Source organism: Hyperoodon ampullatus, assembly GCF_949752795.1.
Source record: "Hyperoodon ampullatus genome assembly, chromosome: 1".
NCBI lineage: Eukaryota > Metazoa > Chordata > Mammalia > Artiodactyla > Ziphiidae > Hyperoodon > Hyperoodon ampullatus.
The window spans coordinates 57,719,150-57,736,418 of NC_136914.1; the positions used below are offsets into that span (position 1 = coordinate 57,719,150).

The following is a 17,269-nucleotide window of genomic DNA, read 5'->3' on the forward strand; positions in this document are numbered from 1 at the left end:
AGCTCCAGTGAGTGATCCTTCCTGCTGCTGACAACAGTGTAAATGTCCCAATGTATAAATGAGGTGTCACTTTTTCCAACAGGATAAAAAGCTCATTAAATTATCACCATGGATGCACATTCCAGTTACTACTAGAGCAGAGGCTGTAAAGGTTTACATTTTTATCTATGATTCACCTTCTGTTTGCACATTATTGTTGGCCTCATTTTCCAGAGTTTCCAAAATGAAAGAATTATTCTAATATCAATCCCTCAACAGCAGTTGATAAGCAGAAAGCAAAAGAGACCTTACCTTTCCTGTTAGATGGCCTTTTCCTTGTTCCATACCCTTCACCACATTTAATAAAAATGAGTTTGGATTTATATTTGTCCTTTAATATATCCGCTAATCAAATGAATCATACAAGATAAACATATACCAGTTCTGGGAAGAGAGATCTCATTTTATAAGCTTATACAAGCAAATGATGATGGAACATTTAAAAGACATTCTGATTTAAGTCCTAGGTCTACTTTGAAAATACAGAGGTTCTTTTAATTCATATTTCATAGTATAATTTTTATTAATATATTATTTTTAATACTATTTTATTAATAATAATTAAATAATTATTATATAATTATTCTATTATTTATAAATAAATTATAAATAATTTATTTATAAATAATATATAATTATTTTATTATATAAATATTAATTATTTATTATAATTTATAAATAATAATTATTAATAATAATTAAATTAATAATTTTAATAGTTATTAATATAGCCACAATTTAAATGTAAATTTAAATTTACATTTAAAGTCCACTTACAATTACTTGAGAAATAATAATAATAATATGATATCAGGACATGCTTTGAAAACAATCTGGAGGAAAATACACCAACTGTTAATAGTGGTTCTCTAGCAAAAAGAGATAAGAGCAAACTTTCACTTTCAACATTATTTAACACTATATGTTATTTTTATTCCAAGGGGGAAAAAGCAATAAAGAGATTTTAAAGTAGGAAAACATTGAAACATTGAAATATTTCAGTCAGTAAGAGACAAAGAGTTCCCCTTCTTCAAATATTCAAATGTCTTTGAAGCCTGCAAATCAATAACAAAAATACCATTTCACGGGTCCTTAATTTAGTTTGAAATCCCTTTCTTCAGGCTCAAAGAGAAGTTAATAAAGCATTGGCCTGAAACCATTACTGTTATGTGCACATAGGACTGGCATGAGTACCAGCCAGAGGCTTTTGATCTCAGTGACACAATTTCTATAGCACAACCAGTCCTGCCTACATCACCCACAACTGCAGAGCAAGGATCTCTAAAAGCCTTAGATTTAGATTTTTTTTAATGAGAGTGAGAACGATCTAATGTTTACTTACAAAAAGAAAACTATCCCATTTTGTTAAATTTTTATCCTGGAATGCTGCATAAAAACAAGAAAAGAAAGTCCACTGACTCATAATTGCCAACATTCATTGAGCTCTTCCTACATTCAAGATACATCATTTAATCCTCACAGCAGACACATGAAGTAATAATATGCTATTAGTCTACCCATTCTACCTAGGAGTATGTTGAGGCTCAAAGAGGTTGCCCAAAATCAACTAGCTCATAAGTAGGAGCTAGGAGCAATCCAGACAGACAAACCTGTGTTCATATCTACTACTCCATCATGCTACCAAATCAGTCATTTCAGTGGCAACGGTTGAGACTACATTTAGCAAACCAAAAAAGTGTATATACAAGTTTAATTTCTTCTACCTGCAGTTGTTCTAAAGGCTTAACCTTTCACCTTAATGAAATATGTTTCAAAATCTGTCCAATATATTCTGGATTTCAGTCAAGCTAAAATCAGCATTAAGGTGAATTTTTGTTTCACATTTTAAAATATTTTTATCAGTAACCTTAACCCTTCTCCAAGTGTGAAAAGAACCACTTAAATTTTCAGAAAGCCATATTAATCCAAATTAAGTAAATAGATGCTTAAACAGATTTCAAAGCAATTTCTACCCAAAGGTTGAATCATCTACTGCAAGCCTTACAAGGGAAGATATTGATGTCTGTGTACCTTTTCATTTTAAACAATATTTACACAGTCCAGTGTCTCTCTGAACAAGAAGCCTTGTGGTAGTCCGTACATGAAAACTCAACACTATGGCAACTAGAATGGCAGTGATTGCACAATGATTCATCATGCATCCTGAATAGAAATTGTTTGCTGGGGACAGAAAAACAACTCAAAGCCATGCTTCACTGGAGAGGAACCCAGTTAAAGAATAATCTGTGGTGGTGGGTTTTTTTAAGTGTTTATCAAATTTTTATACCTTTTTATACTTTTTGCTAGGGCATCTATCTTAATATTAACTCTGGTTTAGAGAGGTAATTCATTTGTCTCCTACTGAAATGTTCAAGAATTCATTCTTTCACTCATTCAAGAAATTATATGCACAAAGTAGCTGTCCTCCAATGCAGGTGCTGTGCTAGGTGCAAGGCATATCACTTTGAATGAGATAAGCAGGAAGCCAGGCTCACTGAGCTTCCAGTATGACTAATAAGCAAATTGTCAACAAGAGGACAATATGATACACAGTTGGCCACCTGACGTATATGTAGGGTGCTCCGGGTAGCTGGAGCACACATAAATCCCAGAGGAAGTGATGACTAAGCTGAGACCTGACTCAGCAGTACGACCCAACCAATCAAAAGCAGGGCAGGGAGGTGGGCAGGCCTCGGGGATGTTCCAGGCAGAGAAAGCAATAGGTATAAAGGTCTAAAGAGTGGAGAGCAGGGCACATCAAGGAACCAAGGTAGTTGTGAGTGGCTGAAACATGGGGTTGTAAGCATGGTGGTGGAGAGAAAATGAGGATAGAGAGATAAGTGGGGGAGCACAGCATGAAGGGGCTTGTACCTAAAGGCCCAGCAATGGCAAAGAATGAACTATCGCTACACGTACAATATGGGTAAATATCACAGACATAAGGTAAAGAGAAAGAAGCTACATGCAGAAGAATACATACTGTATGATTCCATTTACATGAAATTCAAAACTAGGCAAAACTAATCAATGGTGATAAAGATCCAAAAATGGGAGAAGGTGCTGACATTGAACAGGGCATGAAAAGGGACTTTCCCTGGGGTGGTGGAAATGTTCTACATCTTCATCTGGGCAGTGGTTAAACTGGTTATATGTGGACAAACATTTATCAGGTTTACACTTATGATTTGTTCACATTGCCTTAATAAAAAAGGGGAGGGACTTCCCTGGTGGTCCAGTGATTAGGATTCCATGCTTCCACTGCAGGGGGCCCAGCTTCAATCCCTGGTCAGGGAACTAAGATCCTGAAAGCCATGTGTCGTGGCCAAGAAAAAGGAGGAGGGTCAAATGAGCAGAAATAATAGTTAAGTATCTAACAAAAGATGACTTCATACATTGGAAAATGACTTGTTTATAGAAATCAAAGGGATCAATGATTTCTAGAGAAAATTAATTCAGAGATTTACGATAAGGGAAAAATTTTTTTAAGAGGGGTTGGGTCATACCATTTGTGAAATATGGAGTTATAGACAGGTCTTAATCATATTTTCCTTATAGAAAAATCATATGTATACACATACTATACACACACCTATAGTATACACATATAGTAAACATAGTCATCAAACTTAAGATAGTACAACCTACCCTGAGGGTAAAATCAGGGTAGGAATACACAGGAGATTTCAACTGCACTGGTAAAGTTTTAAGCTGTGTGATACATACATGGACATTTGTTATAGTATTCTTTGTACTGTTTTGTACATATTAAATCTTTTATTTCTTTCCATAACTAGAAAGAAAGACCACTATTTGCAGTGTGAAGCAATTAAAGGAGTCCTGTAAGGATTCAGGCATGACATGATAGTGGCTTACCTACTGCAGTGGCTCTGAGGATGGAGGGAAGAGGTCCTACAGGAGAGAGATGCGGAAGGCAACTCACCAGCATTTGGTAGTCAATCAGAAGTAGATGTGAGGCAGAGGAAAGAGACAGTTTTGCCTGACCAACTGAATGAATGGTGGTGCCATTTATTGAGATGGGGAAACAGAGAAAAATGAGCATGATTTTAAGAGGTGAGAGGAGGATGAATAACGAGTCCAGTTTTTGACAGAGTGACTTTGAATTGTCTCCAAAAGGAGATTTCCAAGAAGCAGTTGAAGCTACAGTCTGAAACTGAGGAATGAGAACTGAGTTAAGGATAGATTGGAGAGCCATCAACAAATAGCTGATGATTGAAACCACAGACTTGGACAAAACTCCAGAGAAAAAATGGGGAGTAAACCCAGAAGAGAGTTTAGAAGGGAACCTTAGGACAGAAGGGAAGGAAGTCACAAAGGAGACAGAAAGAGCAGCCCAAGAAGTAGGAGGAAAAGCATAAGGGGTATGTATCCTGGTAGCTAAGAAAAAGGAGTGTCAAGAAGGTGAGCATGGGGCTTCCCTAGTGGGGCAGTGGTTGAGAGTCCGCCTGCTGATGGAGGGGACACGGATTCGTGCCCCGGTTCAGGAAGATCCCACGTGCCGCAGAGCGGCTGGGCCCGTGAGCCATGGCCGCTGAGCCTGCGCGTCCGGAGCTTGTGCTCCGCAACGGGAGAGGCCACAACAGTGAGAGGCCCGCGTACCACAAAAAAGAAAAAAAAAAAAAGAAGGTGAGCATGGTCAATAGTGCCAAATTCTGATGCAAGCTCAGGGAAGGTAAGGACTACAATGTGGACCATTGAATTTGGCAGCCAGGAAGTCCTTGGTGACTATTACAAGAACTGTTTCCTAGAAAGGTGAGGAGGAAGTCAGACTGGGATAAATTGAAAAGGGCAAAAGGGAAGTAGAGATACCAACTGTGGACTTCTTTTTCAGGAACTTTGGCTCTAAAGGGAAGGCAAGAGATAGGGAAGGAGCAGGAGGGTGACAGGTTAAGGAAGGATTATTGGTTTGCTTGTATTTTTTCAAGCTGAGATACACAAAAGCATTTATGTATAAATTTATGATCATGAAATGTAAAATATGATAAAGAAAGAACAAATGTACGAATATATTATTATATAATATATATGGACCTATTCAGGTCTTCAAAATGAAGAAAACACAGCAAGGTTCTCATCAAGACAACCACCTGGTTACAAACTTATTTAAGTCATGTTAACATTTGAGAACTGGTGAAATAAAGCATAAACTGGACAAATTTTAAACCATGAAGCAGAACATTATAGCAGAAAGATAAATGAATATCAAATGACTACTGTTGGAAAAAAGACCCTACCCAATTCCCTCCTCACCTTCTATCTGATAGTGCAAAAACATTCTTTGTCATTGAATGAAAGAATAACGTTGAGTGTAAACAGATAAAAGAAACTGAAGTTACTATTAAAACCTTTTTAGAGCTCTATGCTATACATTTTCATGAGAAACAGCCATTATTAAATACTTACCAGCTTTGGAGTTTTCAGGATGCTTGTCGGGGTGACATTCCAGGGCCCTGACCTTAAATTCTGCCAGGATTTGTTCAGCCTAAAACAAAAATCAATGTTTAAAATAAGGAATCCAATTTGAATGGAATGAAGGAGGAAGTTGGGTGTCAGTTTTTCCCAAAAAAGCCATGATCACCCAACTTTTTATTTTTATCCCTATATTTGTATTTTGACTTTTTACTCTAAGAAATTATTTTCTCAATAACAAAATTCAGAAAGTATCCAATAAAAGTTCCTATTCAAATAGTAGTCTATGATGACAATTTAACTTGTTACTGTATTTAGATGATGGCCCAAGACACCTATGAGTTCAAATGTCAAAAATGGTCAGATAGGTTTATCCTAAGGATATATGAAAGGTGTGTTCACACATCCAAGTTCTTCTAAGGATGCGTAGCCACCAACCGTTATTCAAGATGACTATCCAGGGACTTCCTTGGCATTCCAGTGATTAAGACTCTGAGCTTCCTTTGCAGGGGGCATGGGTTCAATCCCTGGTCGGGGAACTAAGATCCTGCATGCCATGTGGTGTGGCCAAAAAAATTAAATTTAATTAAATTTTTAAAAATCAATTTAAAAAAAGACTATCCAGTTTATAAATTACCCATTATAAAGTTCCTTCTGTCTGTCTTTTGGCCCTTTTCTTTTTTATTAAGAATTTCACAGTTGGGAATTAGGGGGTTAGATAAATGTAGTCAAAAGGTACAAACTTCCAGTTATAAAATAAATAAGTACTAGAGATTCAATGTACAACATGATAAATATAATTAACACTACTATATGTTATATATGAAGGGTGTTAAGAAAGTAAATCCTAAGAGTTCTCATCAGAAGGAAAAAAATTTCTATTTCTTTAATTTCATATTTATGTAGATGATGGGTGTTCAATAAATTTATTGTGGTAATCGTTTCATGATGTATGTAAGTCAAATCATTATGCTGTATACTTCAAACTTATACAGTGCTATATGTCAATTATATCTCAATAAAATTGGAAGGAGAAATGTTTCACAATTTTAAAAAAAAGGATAAACCTGATAATTTTGTTACCAATAAACAGATTGGTTAGAGATTTTGATTGGGAAAACAGAAACTTCAACCCAAACTAAAATGAGGTTTGAGGGCCATTTATGATTTTATTTGATTTCACTCACCCATCTAATCCTTATTATCATGAATTATCAAGACTTGGCTTCATTAATTATGATTGCAATGTCAACAGCAGGATACAACAGTGGTTATGTGGCTCTTGGATTCTGATTACTTTGTTTTAAATCCCAGTTCTGCCCTGAGACTTTAGGCAAGTTGTGTAATTTCTATGTGCCTAGGTTTCCTCATCTTTACGTTTCATGAATAAGTCGAGCACTTAACACAAAGCCCAATCACAGTAAGAACTCAATAATAGTAGCTATTATTAAATGTCAGTGGTTAAGTAACTTGAACTCATTTAGCTTATTACTATAAAAGCTGAATTTTTTGTTAACTAAGCAGATGGAATTCAAACCCAATAATTGTAGCCACTGTTTTATGTGGCCGAATTCTTCAGACTTAGGGACCTATTATCAAGTACTATATTTACTATACATGATTTAATGAAAGCAAATTGCCTCTTTTTTGAGAAATGAATTCTCAAGCAGTTCAGCTCCGTATTGTCATAAGATTCATGGGAGAAACATTTTTATCAGCTCCACATCATCCTTAATCAATTCTCATAGAAAAATCTTCACTTTTAAAATCAAAGACAGGCTGTATTAGATATGAGTATGTTTAAAGCCCAGACTGATATCTCTACTCTTTTCCGTGTTAAGCATGTACTGGGAAACACTTGCAATAACAGGAAGAGACAGATTTCCTAGTAAGAACTGTAATTAATTATGTTTCCTCTTCCTGGGTGCTCCCTTTACCCCTTAGTCACCATAACCTGCTAATAGAATGAAGAAAATTGAGATTGGGACTTGTTTTGAAATTGTAAATATTATAAAGAGTCTAGTAGTAAGCATTTTTTTTTTTTTTTTTTTTTTTTTTTTTGTGGTACGCGGGCCTCTCACTGTTGTGGACTCTCCTGTTGCGGAGCACAGGCTCCGGATGCACAGTCTCAGCGGCCATGGCTCATGGGCCCAGCCGCTCCGCGGCATGTGGGATCTTCCCGGACCGGGGCACAAACCCGTGTCACCTGCATCGGCAGGCGGACTCTCAACCACTGCACCACCAGGGAAGCCCTAGTAGTAAGCATTTTTAATTAACAAGTAATTTATGAATACTCACGAACTCTCTTTGAAAAAAATTTCTATCAATACAGAATTTTTTTTAAAAAACCTTTACTCCTTTTCCCCTAAGATAACAGAAGCCTTCAAGACACATTTTTACACACTTATATACATATTTATATATATATATTGGGGGGATTTAATAACACAAATTGATAAAATTGTACCTATCTATCAAAGGTAGAACGTTTGGAGTTTTTGTTGTTGTTTTATTTTTTAATTCCTATCCCATCTTTAAAAATTAAGAATAATCCATATCTGTCTTTTATTACTTTTCATAGTTTTATTGTCACAAAGTTCATCACAAATCTCCTATGTATGGCTGGTTCTGGGTAAACTAACCAGTAAAGAGGCTTAGTTTGTCTTGGGCCTGTTCTATTTATCTCCTGGCATCACCACCCCACGTGCCTGGTGCTAAGTGTGGCCCATGGACAAGTGAGGCCCTCCATGTCAAGGTCCACTGAATCTTGCTTTCCAGACCCAATGTCCAATGGTATGGAAAGCTGCCTACCCTACTGGCCAATAAACATACAAAAAAGGTTCAACTTTACTCATAATTAAATAAATCAAAACATCCACGGGATGATCATGACCAGTGTCACTGAGGGTGCAAAGAAATGAACTCTCTCATGCTTTCCCGGTGAGGACGTAAATGGTGTAGATTTTCTGGAAATCAATTGGGATATACACATATATAAAAATCCTTGGGAATTCCCTGGCAGTCCAGTGGTTAGGATTCCACGCTTTCACTGCCGAGGGCCCAGGTTCGATCCCTGGTCGGGGAACTAAGATCCCACAAGACAGATAGCACAGCCAACAAAATAAATTAAAAAAAATTTTTTTAATCCTGTAATTTTTTTCATACTCTTTGGTTCAACAATTTCAATTCTGGCTAAGAGGATAATCAGAGGTAGGAAATGGATTTAGTTATAAGAAAGTTCAATTAATTAAAACTTATACACTTTAGGGCTTCCCTGGTGACGCAGTGGTTAAGAATCCACCTGCCAGGGCTTCCCTGGTGGCGCGGTGGTTGAGAGTCCACCTGCCAATGCAGGGGACACGGGTTCATGCCCCGGTCCGGGAAGATCCCACATGGCGCAGAGCGGCTGGGCCCGTGAGCCATGGCCACTGAACCTGCACGTCCGGAGCGTGTGCTCCACAACGGGAGAGGCCACAGCAGTGAGAGGCCCGCGTACCGCAAAAATAAAAAATTAAAAAAATTAAAAAAAAGAATCCACCTGACAATGCAGGGGACACAGATTCAAGCCCTGGTCAGGGAAGATCCCACATGCCGTGGAGCAATTAAGCCCATGCACCACAGCTACTGAGCCTGAACTCTAGAGCCGGCGAGCCACAACTACTGAGCCCACGTGCCACAAATACGGAAACCTGTGCACCTAGAGCCCATGCTCTGCAACAAGAGAAGCCACCGCAGTGAGAAGCCTGTGCACCGCAACGAAGAGTAGCCCCCGCTTGCCGCAACTAGAGAAAGCCCGCATGCAGCAACAAAGACCCAATGCAGCCAAAAATAAATTCATTAAGTAATTAATTAAATTAAAAAGTTATACATTTTAAACAAAAACCTATGTGCCTAGTAATAGGATATTTGTTAAAGTTAATTGTAATATAGCTATAAGATGGGATATTTTGCAGTCATTAAAAAAATCATCTTTTAGTAGAAGACAATAATCTGAGAAATTTTATATAATGCATTCTATGAGAAAAGGTAAGCTACAAAGTATTATGTATGGTATAAAACTTTAATGTTTTCTCAAAAGGAATTATGTAACATGCGTATATGTAAAATAAAGATAATGATAATAATAGCTAAGATTTATTGAGACTTACTCTGTGCCAGGCACTGTTCTAAGTACTTTATATATAGCATCTCATTTAATTCCCACAGCAACTCTATGAGGTGGGTGCTATTATTATTCCCATTTTGCAGATTAGGAAACCAAGACATAGGAAAGTTAAGTAATTTTCCCAAAGTCACAGAGCTACTAAGTGGCAAAGCCAGGATTTCAACTCAGACAGTCTGACTCCAAACGCATACAAAAATATACATATAAATATTTATACATATACACATGTACTTATTACATAATACATAAATACAGCGTATATGCATGCATAATTGGCATGCCTATGTCATACTCCCAAACATTAAGCATTTTTCTCTGTGCTCTCTTCATACTCCTCATTTCTTTATTGAACATATATTAATTTTAGAAATTAAATTTTAAAACTTAAAAACTTATCTTTTCCATATCCTAATAGCACAGTATTTTGCTCTGTGCCAGGAAATACTCGTGTGCAATAAGGACTAATTTGATTCCCACTTGAACGGATCTTCTCCAGCTTTTCCCTGGCCACACAAATGCCCTCTGACTCTCCCTCCATGTATTTAAATTTTAACCAAGTAAGATTGTTTCATGCCCCATCTCTTCTCTGAAGTCTTGTCAGATATTCTTTCCTTAATTCCTGTTGCACTTATAAACAGTACCACACAGCACAGTACTTATTTGTCCTGGAATTGTTTCCTGTGTATGAGCTTTGATTCTTCGACTGGATGCCAATTTCCTTACACACTCGCACCATGTCTCACTTTTTTGTTTTGTTCTCCCCCCATCACGTCTAGTACTGGACCAATGCCAAGTGTTGAATGAATACTTGATTACAGACTGACAGGTATTCTTCAAATAACATGACTGTAGTGTAATAGGAGCGTTCTGAAAATGTGATTTATTCATTAAAAGAATGCATTGATTCATGTTCTGGAAATGTATATGCTACAGAATATGTTGCAGAAAAGACAAGACCCATTTTAACAAGTGGGTTAACATCCATCATTTCGATTTACTTAGTTTGAAACTGGATTTTTCCCACAAAATGCCTGACATTAGTAATATCCCTGAAATAGATTTCATGAGAGATCATCTTACATCATTCTAATGAAATGATAATTAAGTAACATGAGCTATAGAAGTGATTTGAGCCATAAAATATACAATGGTAATACTGGGTTAAAATCCATAAAATACAATAACTATTAATCCACAGTGACAAAAATAGTTGAATAAGTAAGTAAATGTGGGAGAAGGGGTAGCTTTTCTTTACAGAAGAATTCCAAGTAATAAATGTAAATGGATGAGGAAAATAGAAAGTCACCATTAGGCAAACATCATAACAGTAACTTATAGGCAAGATTCCCTAAAGGATGCTAAAATCAGTGGGTGAACGTTTGAGGAGAAACACTGTGGTCTCAAAGAACTGTCACCAATATATTTGTCAACTACAAAAGGGAAAATAGTAAGCCTACACTGCAAAAACCTGGCAGAAGAAAGCTGACAGACACATCTTAACCAAATGTTCAAGGTTAATAAGACATATCTACATCAGGGACCCCTGAAATTATGCACTGAGAAAGGCACACCATCACCTCTGGGGTGTTCTTTCCAGAAACACCTAAACTCACTCTAATCATGGGAAAAGATCAAGCAAACCAAAATTGAAGGACATTCTACAAAACAATTCACCACTACTCTTCAAAGTGTCCAGGTCTTGAAAGATAAGGAAGATATGAAAAATTGTCATTTTGGAGGAAAATAAAGGAACCAGACAACTAAGTACAATAAAGGATCCTGGCTTGGATCTTGGAGGAAAATAAAGGAACCAGACAACTAAGTACAATAAAGGATCCTGGCTTGGATCTTGGAGGAGAAAAAGGGCATTAGTAGAAAAATTGATGAAATTGGAAGGAGCCCTATACTTTAGATCAGGGGTTGACTAACTCTGGCCCACAGCCCACATCTGGCCCACCACCTGTTGTTGTTTTGTTTGTTTGTTTGTTTTTGAGGTACGCGGGCCTCTCACTGTTGCGGCCTCTCTCGTTGCGGAGCACAGGCTCTGGACGCGCAGGCTCAGCGGCCATGGCTCACGAGCCCAGCCGCTCTGCGGCATGTGGGATCTTCCCGGACCGGGGCACGAACCTGCGTCATCGGCAGGTGGACTCTCAACCACTGCACCACCAGGGAAGCCCCCATCTGTTTTTAAAATAAAGTTTTATCGGAAGACAGCCATGGTCATTCATTTACATGTTATCTATAGCTACTTTCTCACAATGGCCGAATTGAGTGGTTGTGGCAGAGACCATAAATCCTGCAAAATCTAAAATATTTGTTATCTCAGGGTCAGCACCAAGATGACACACACAGGGACTTGCATGGCGGTCCAGCAGTTAAGACTCTGCGTTCCCAATGCAGGGGACACGGGTTCGATCCCTGGTCAGGGAACTAAGATCCTGCTTGCCGCACACGCAAAAAAAAAAAAAAAAAAGATGAGACAAGCAGGACACCTGGGTTTAAGGAAGTACTCACTCTCTCTCAGGTCTCTGCACTTGCAGAAACCCTGAGAGTTAGTGCCTCCTTAAATTTTGCATCATAAGCACTCTGCTTACCTCACCCTAGTGCTGACCCTGTCTGGTTCTTTACAAAAAATGCTTGATGACCATTGGTTGAGTTAATACTATTGTACCAATGTTAATTTTCTGATTTTGATAATTGTACTACCATTAAATATGATGTTAACATTAAGGAAGCTGGGTGAAGTGTATACAAGAACTCTATTATGTCTGCAACTTTTCTGTAAGGCAAAAATTATTCCAATATAGATGGAGCACAGAGGATTTTTAGAGCAGAGAAAGTACTCTCTATGATACACTATGATAAGGTGGATAAATGTCATTATACACTTGTCCAAACCCACAGAAAGTACAAACCCAAGAGTGAACCATAATGTAAACTATAGACTTTGGGTGATGATGATGTGTCAATGTAGGTTCATCAGTTGTAACTCTGGTGGGAATGTGGATAATGGGAGAAGCTATGCATCAGTGGAGGGGGCAGGTATATGGGAAGCCTCTGTATCTTGCCCTCCATTTTGCTATGAACCTAAAATTGCTCTTCAAAAAATTCTATTAAAAATCATTTCAAAATAAAATATTTTTAAAATAATGTGAATTACAGAATAGAATGGGGACTTCCCTGGTGGTGCAGTGGTTAAGAATCCGCCTGCCAATGCAGGGGACACAAGCTCGAGCCCTGGAAGATCCCACATGCCGCGGAGCAACTAAGCCCGTGCGCCACAACTACTGAGCCTTTGCTCTAGAGCCCGCGAGCTACAACTACTGAAACCTGCACACCTAGAGCCCGTGCTCCACAACAAGTGAAGCCACTGCAATGAGAAGCTCGTGCACCACAAGGAAGAGGAGCCCCCTCCTGCAGCAACTAGAGAGAGCCCACATGCAGCAACGAAGACCCAATGCAGCCAAAAATAAATTAATTGATTTTAAAAAAATAGAATAGAATGAATTTATGAAGTTCCAAGTGTACGATGTTACTGTGAGGCCAAAACAACTCCCTAAACCACGACAACTTACTATATGCCAGGCACCATTCTAAGCACCTTATGTATCATGTCTCATTTGATCCCAACGACACCTCCATGAGGTGAGTACTATTACTATCCCCATTTGCAGATTAGGAAACCTAGCCATAGAAAAGTTAAATAATTTTCCCAAGGTCACATAGCCAATAAATGGTTAAGATTTAAACCCAGGTGGTCTGAAGTCAATAAGAAACAGAACTAGAAAAAAATAGGTGTTTCTATTTATTGAGTTTATGCTCAGTTTTCAAGTCCATGAAATCTTGAAATGAGGAAGTCTTATTACTACTGAAATGTTGACCAGATATTAAAAAATCAATTAAGATCCACACCCAAGAGGATGCCTTACACCACTAGTGTGTGGTATATGCATCAATAAGGACTTCAGAAGATTTCATAGCATGCATCTATGTAAAATCTGACATAGGGAGAAAAAGATAACTGATTTGGGCTCAAATTTCAGTAAATGTTTTTGAACAGGGGGTATTTGTTTCCTACTCAACAGCATGGAAATCCTCCCGTGGCCTCATATATGTCATTTAACTAATTTCCAACACAGGCTTTAAAGTGTAAGAACTGTATACTAAAGCAAAGAATTATGTGTGTATCTAACTCAATTGTTGTAAGTGGAATCAAAATATCAAGCTGCTTTGAAATTATAACTGCTAAATTGCTCTTGGATAGGAACAGTTCTGGTTAATTTTTTAGAGCGTCAGATCAAGGAATATTTGAAGTAAAGAAAATCCATGCAACACAATTTAAGTAAAGGAAATGTCATAGTAATACTCAAAAAAAGGCATTAAAATATTTTTCAGTGAGAAGGATACATATAAAAAGAGGGGAGAGGGGAATTCCCTGGCAGTCCAGTGGTCAGGACTCCGCCCTTACACTACAGGGGGCACGGGTTTGATCCCTGGTCAGGGAACTAAGATCCTGCAAGCCAAGCGGTGTGGCCAAAACAAACAAAAAAAAGGCGGGGCAGGGGGGAAGATATATATAAAAAGAATCGGCAAAATTGTGACAGGTCATTGCATTTTAAATAAATGACTGTTACCTACACATGCTATGCCATTGACAGAATTAGTAAAATAACATCCGGAAGAAGGAATGTCAAGACAATGCTTTTATTCTCCTTTTAATATATGCTACGGTATACACAGAGAGTATGACTATAACTGGTAACCACAAAATGAAACTGTTATAAACATAAATAAACAACAGGATCATTTTTTTTAGTCTATTCAAGACTAATCTTTCTTTGTAGAAAGATTGAAAAGACAATAACATAACTACAAAAGACCGACTAAAGGGTCAAGAGATTTATTAAGGGGATATTACAACCTTTACTTTATAACCTAGCATGACAATATTTTTTATAAATCCAAATCGTGAAACTTTTCAAATTAAATTATGTTCCTTTGATTCAAATAGTTCCTTCAAAAATTATTTGGCAAGAGTATAATCCAAAGTATGAATAACACATAATAAGCTTTCTCAGTTGCTCTAAGTGTGTTTAACTACAAGGTACCTAAGATAACTTCCACAGGGTGACGAAATTAGAGATAATCCTTTGTGTCCAATATTATTCTATTCTCCAAACAAAATGAAGTACATTTTATTACTTAACTCCAGCCTTATGAAACAAAGATGAATAGAAAAATAATTTGCTTTAAAATATTTTAATATTAATAGCTATATTTTAGTAATAAAATAAAATAAATATTTTAATACCTGTTATATAAATATAAAATAATATGAATATATTTAATAATATAATTGAAATATATTTCATATTCATCTCAATATTTAAAACATTAAAAAACTGTAAATAAATGAAGTGTTTAACAATAAGAGAATAACCAATTGTGGTACAATAGTAAAATGAAATATGCAATCATTAACATATATATGAAGAATCTTTAGTAACCTGGAGAAATCCTTCTTATAATGTTAGCAGATAAAAAGCAAACTTGTCTTCAAAAATACATATATAGGAAAAAGACTGGTGATTAATATACCAAACATTAATAGTGTTACCCTTGGGAGGTAGAATTATAAATGAGCTTTCCATAATTTAAAAATCTTTTACAACCTTTATAATTATCTATGGGGACCTTTAAAAACATTGTTCCATTATAGATCAAGTGAACAATTACAGAGTTTTCACACACTTTGTTTCAGAAGCCAGACTCTAAAGAAGTAATTCCTCTCACACAACTTGAAATATTAACATAAAAGGATGTTTCTTGGTTTATATAATTTAACTGCTCACATAAAACTACATATTTTAATAAAACATTTTAAAATCACTAATTACTAGAAAATTACATCTCATCTCAATTACAGTGTAAATTACCATAATAAAGATATAGCTTATGTATACTATGAAACACTACCAATAGCAATTACAATTAAATTTCAAATATGTATTTTTAGTATATTTGAAATAGTCTATGACCATGTGACAGAATACACATATTCAATCAGAAGCTTCCATAAAACTGAAAAAGAGCACTATTCAAGTAAAGACCCAGCACATATTTAAGTCCTTAACTTTCTCTGAGCCAAAAGTGCTTTAAAATAATACAAGATTAGATTTTTAGGCAACGTAAGTTCCAAATTAAAACCTTAAATAAAAACTTGAAATACTGTTGTGAAAAAGAACAGCATTATTCACTGCCTTACCGAAGACAGTTCATCACATCCCAGTAACGTGTAGTAATCTTCAGTATCTTCCAACCTGTAATTCAGTATCGCGTCCATTTAGATTACTAAATCAGCTTTTCTTCCCTCTGAAACAAGAGGCACAATGAACTGCGAATTAACAGGAAAAGCCTTATGAGGTCTGGTTTACAGCTGCGCGTTCCAAACGACAATAACTAGATTTAAGTCTGGCCACAGTCAACACACCAGATGTCATCCTAGACCTTTGTAAACTCTACCTTTCATTGGCTGTTTATACAAGAGAAAAGAATAGCCCACGAGCAGAACTGTTGCAGTGCTGCCTGGGATCTGTAGTTTGAATTTATGTAAGGGACGTAGATGAACCATTCCTCTCATGAGTTGACAAAGACTGTCCATTTTTACACACTCCCCAAATTGGCCATCTTTTCATATCCTATATATTTTTATCTTTTTCCATTTTTTTTAAGGGATAGAAAAAAATTGAAGCATTATGGTAAAATCTTAGGATTTGTTAAATATGAGTAGTAGGTGCTTTTATGAGTGTTTAGAGTATTTCATAAGTTTTAAAATAGTTTAAGAGTAGAAAGAAATAGACTAAGAAAGCAAATTTGTATTCATTTGACAATCTATTCATTCAATAAATATTTATTGAGGACCTATTTTATGCTCAGCACAATTGTAGAAAAAGGTGTGGTAAACAAGTCTCTGTTTTTAGGGAGCTTACATTCTGACAGAGGGAGGCAGACAAGACACATGCAAACAAAGAGGATTATTTAAAATAGTGATTTGTGTCACAAAGGAAATAAAATATGCCAGTGAGAAGGAGAACTGTATGATGACTGGGGTCTGATCACTGGGCCATTTCTCCTGGGCTGGCTCTCTCCACACTCAGGAGTGTGTCTGGCCTAGGGTGGGTCCAGGGTGCCTGTATTTCAGTTCACTGTGGCCCCAAGAAATGCAGGATTTAGAGAAGAAAGTGAGTGGTCAGGGATACATTTTAACTACCTTAACCCTTTAAATGCCTCCATAAACTATTGCCTTAAAAAAATACTTTTTCAGGGCTTCCCTGGTGGTGCAGTGGTTGAGAGTCCCCCTGCCATGCAGGGGACACGGGTTTGTGCCCCGGTCCGGGAAGATCCCACGTGCCGCGGAGCAGCTGGGCCTGTGAACCATGGCCGCTGAGCTTGTGCGTCCGGAGCCTGTGCTCCGCAAATAACTTTTTCATTGAGCTCACCAATATACATCTTTTTTAAGGTTTATTTCTGAAGAGAAATCACTGAAGTACCATTTTTACTGATCCTTCATTATATATCATTTCTTGCTGAAAGTTTGGTGTGGAATTTTAAAATGAAGTACAAATCTTGTTTTGGAAA

The 17,269-nt window shown here is 36.9% G+C and overlaps 1 protein-coding gene across 1 annotated transcript in view; it reads right to left on the minus strand.

Annotated features, from left to right (window-relative positions):
• The window catches only part of DNAJC12 (DnaJ heat shock protein family (Hsp40) member C12), a gene marked incomplete at both ends in the record, with an annotated part of 34,267 nt that extends 18,293 nt beyond the window's left edge, over window positions 1-15,974 (minus strand). The window contains 2 exons of the mRNA XM_079718600.1: window positions 5,461-5,539; window positions 15,897-15,974. Of these exons, the coding sequence (XP_079574726.1) occupies window positions 5,461-5,539; window positions 15,897-15,974 (157 nt within the window). The remainder of the gene's footprint in view (window positions 1-5,460; window positions 5,540-15,896) is intronic.
• Between the last annotated feature and the right edge of the window lie 1,295 nt (window positions 15,975-17,269).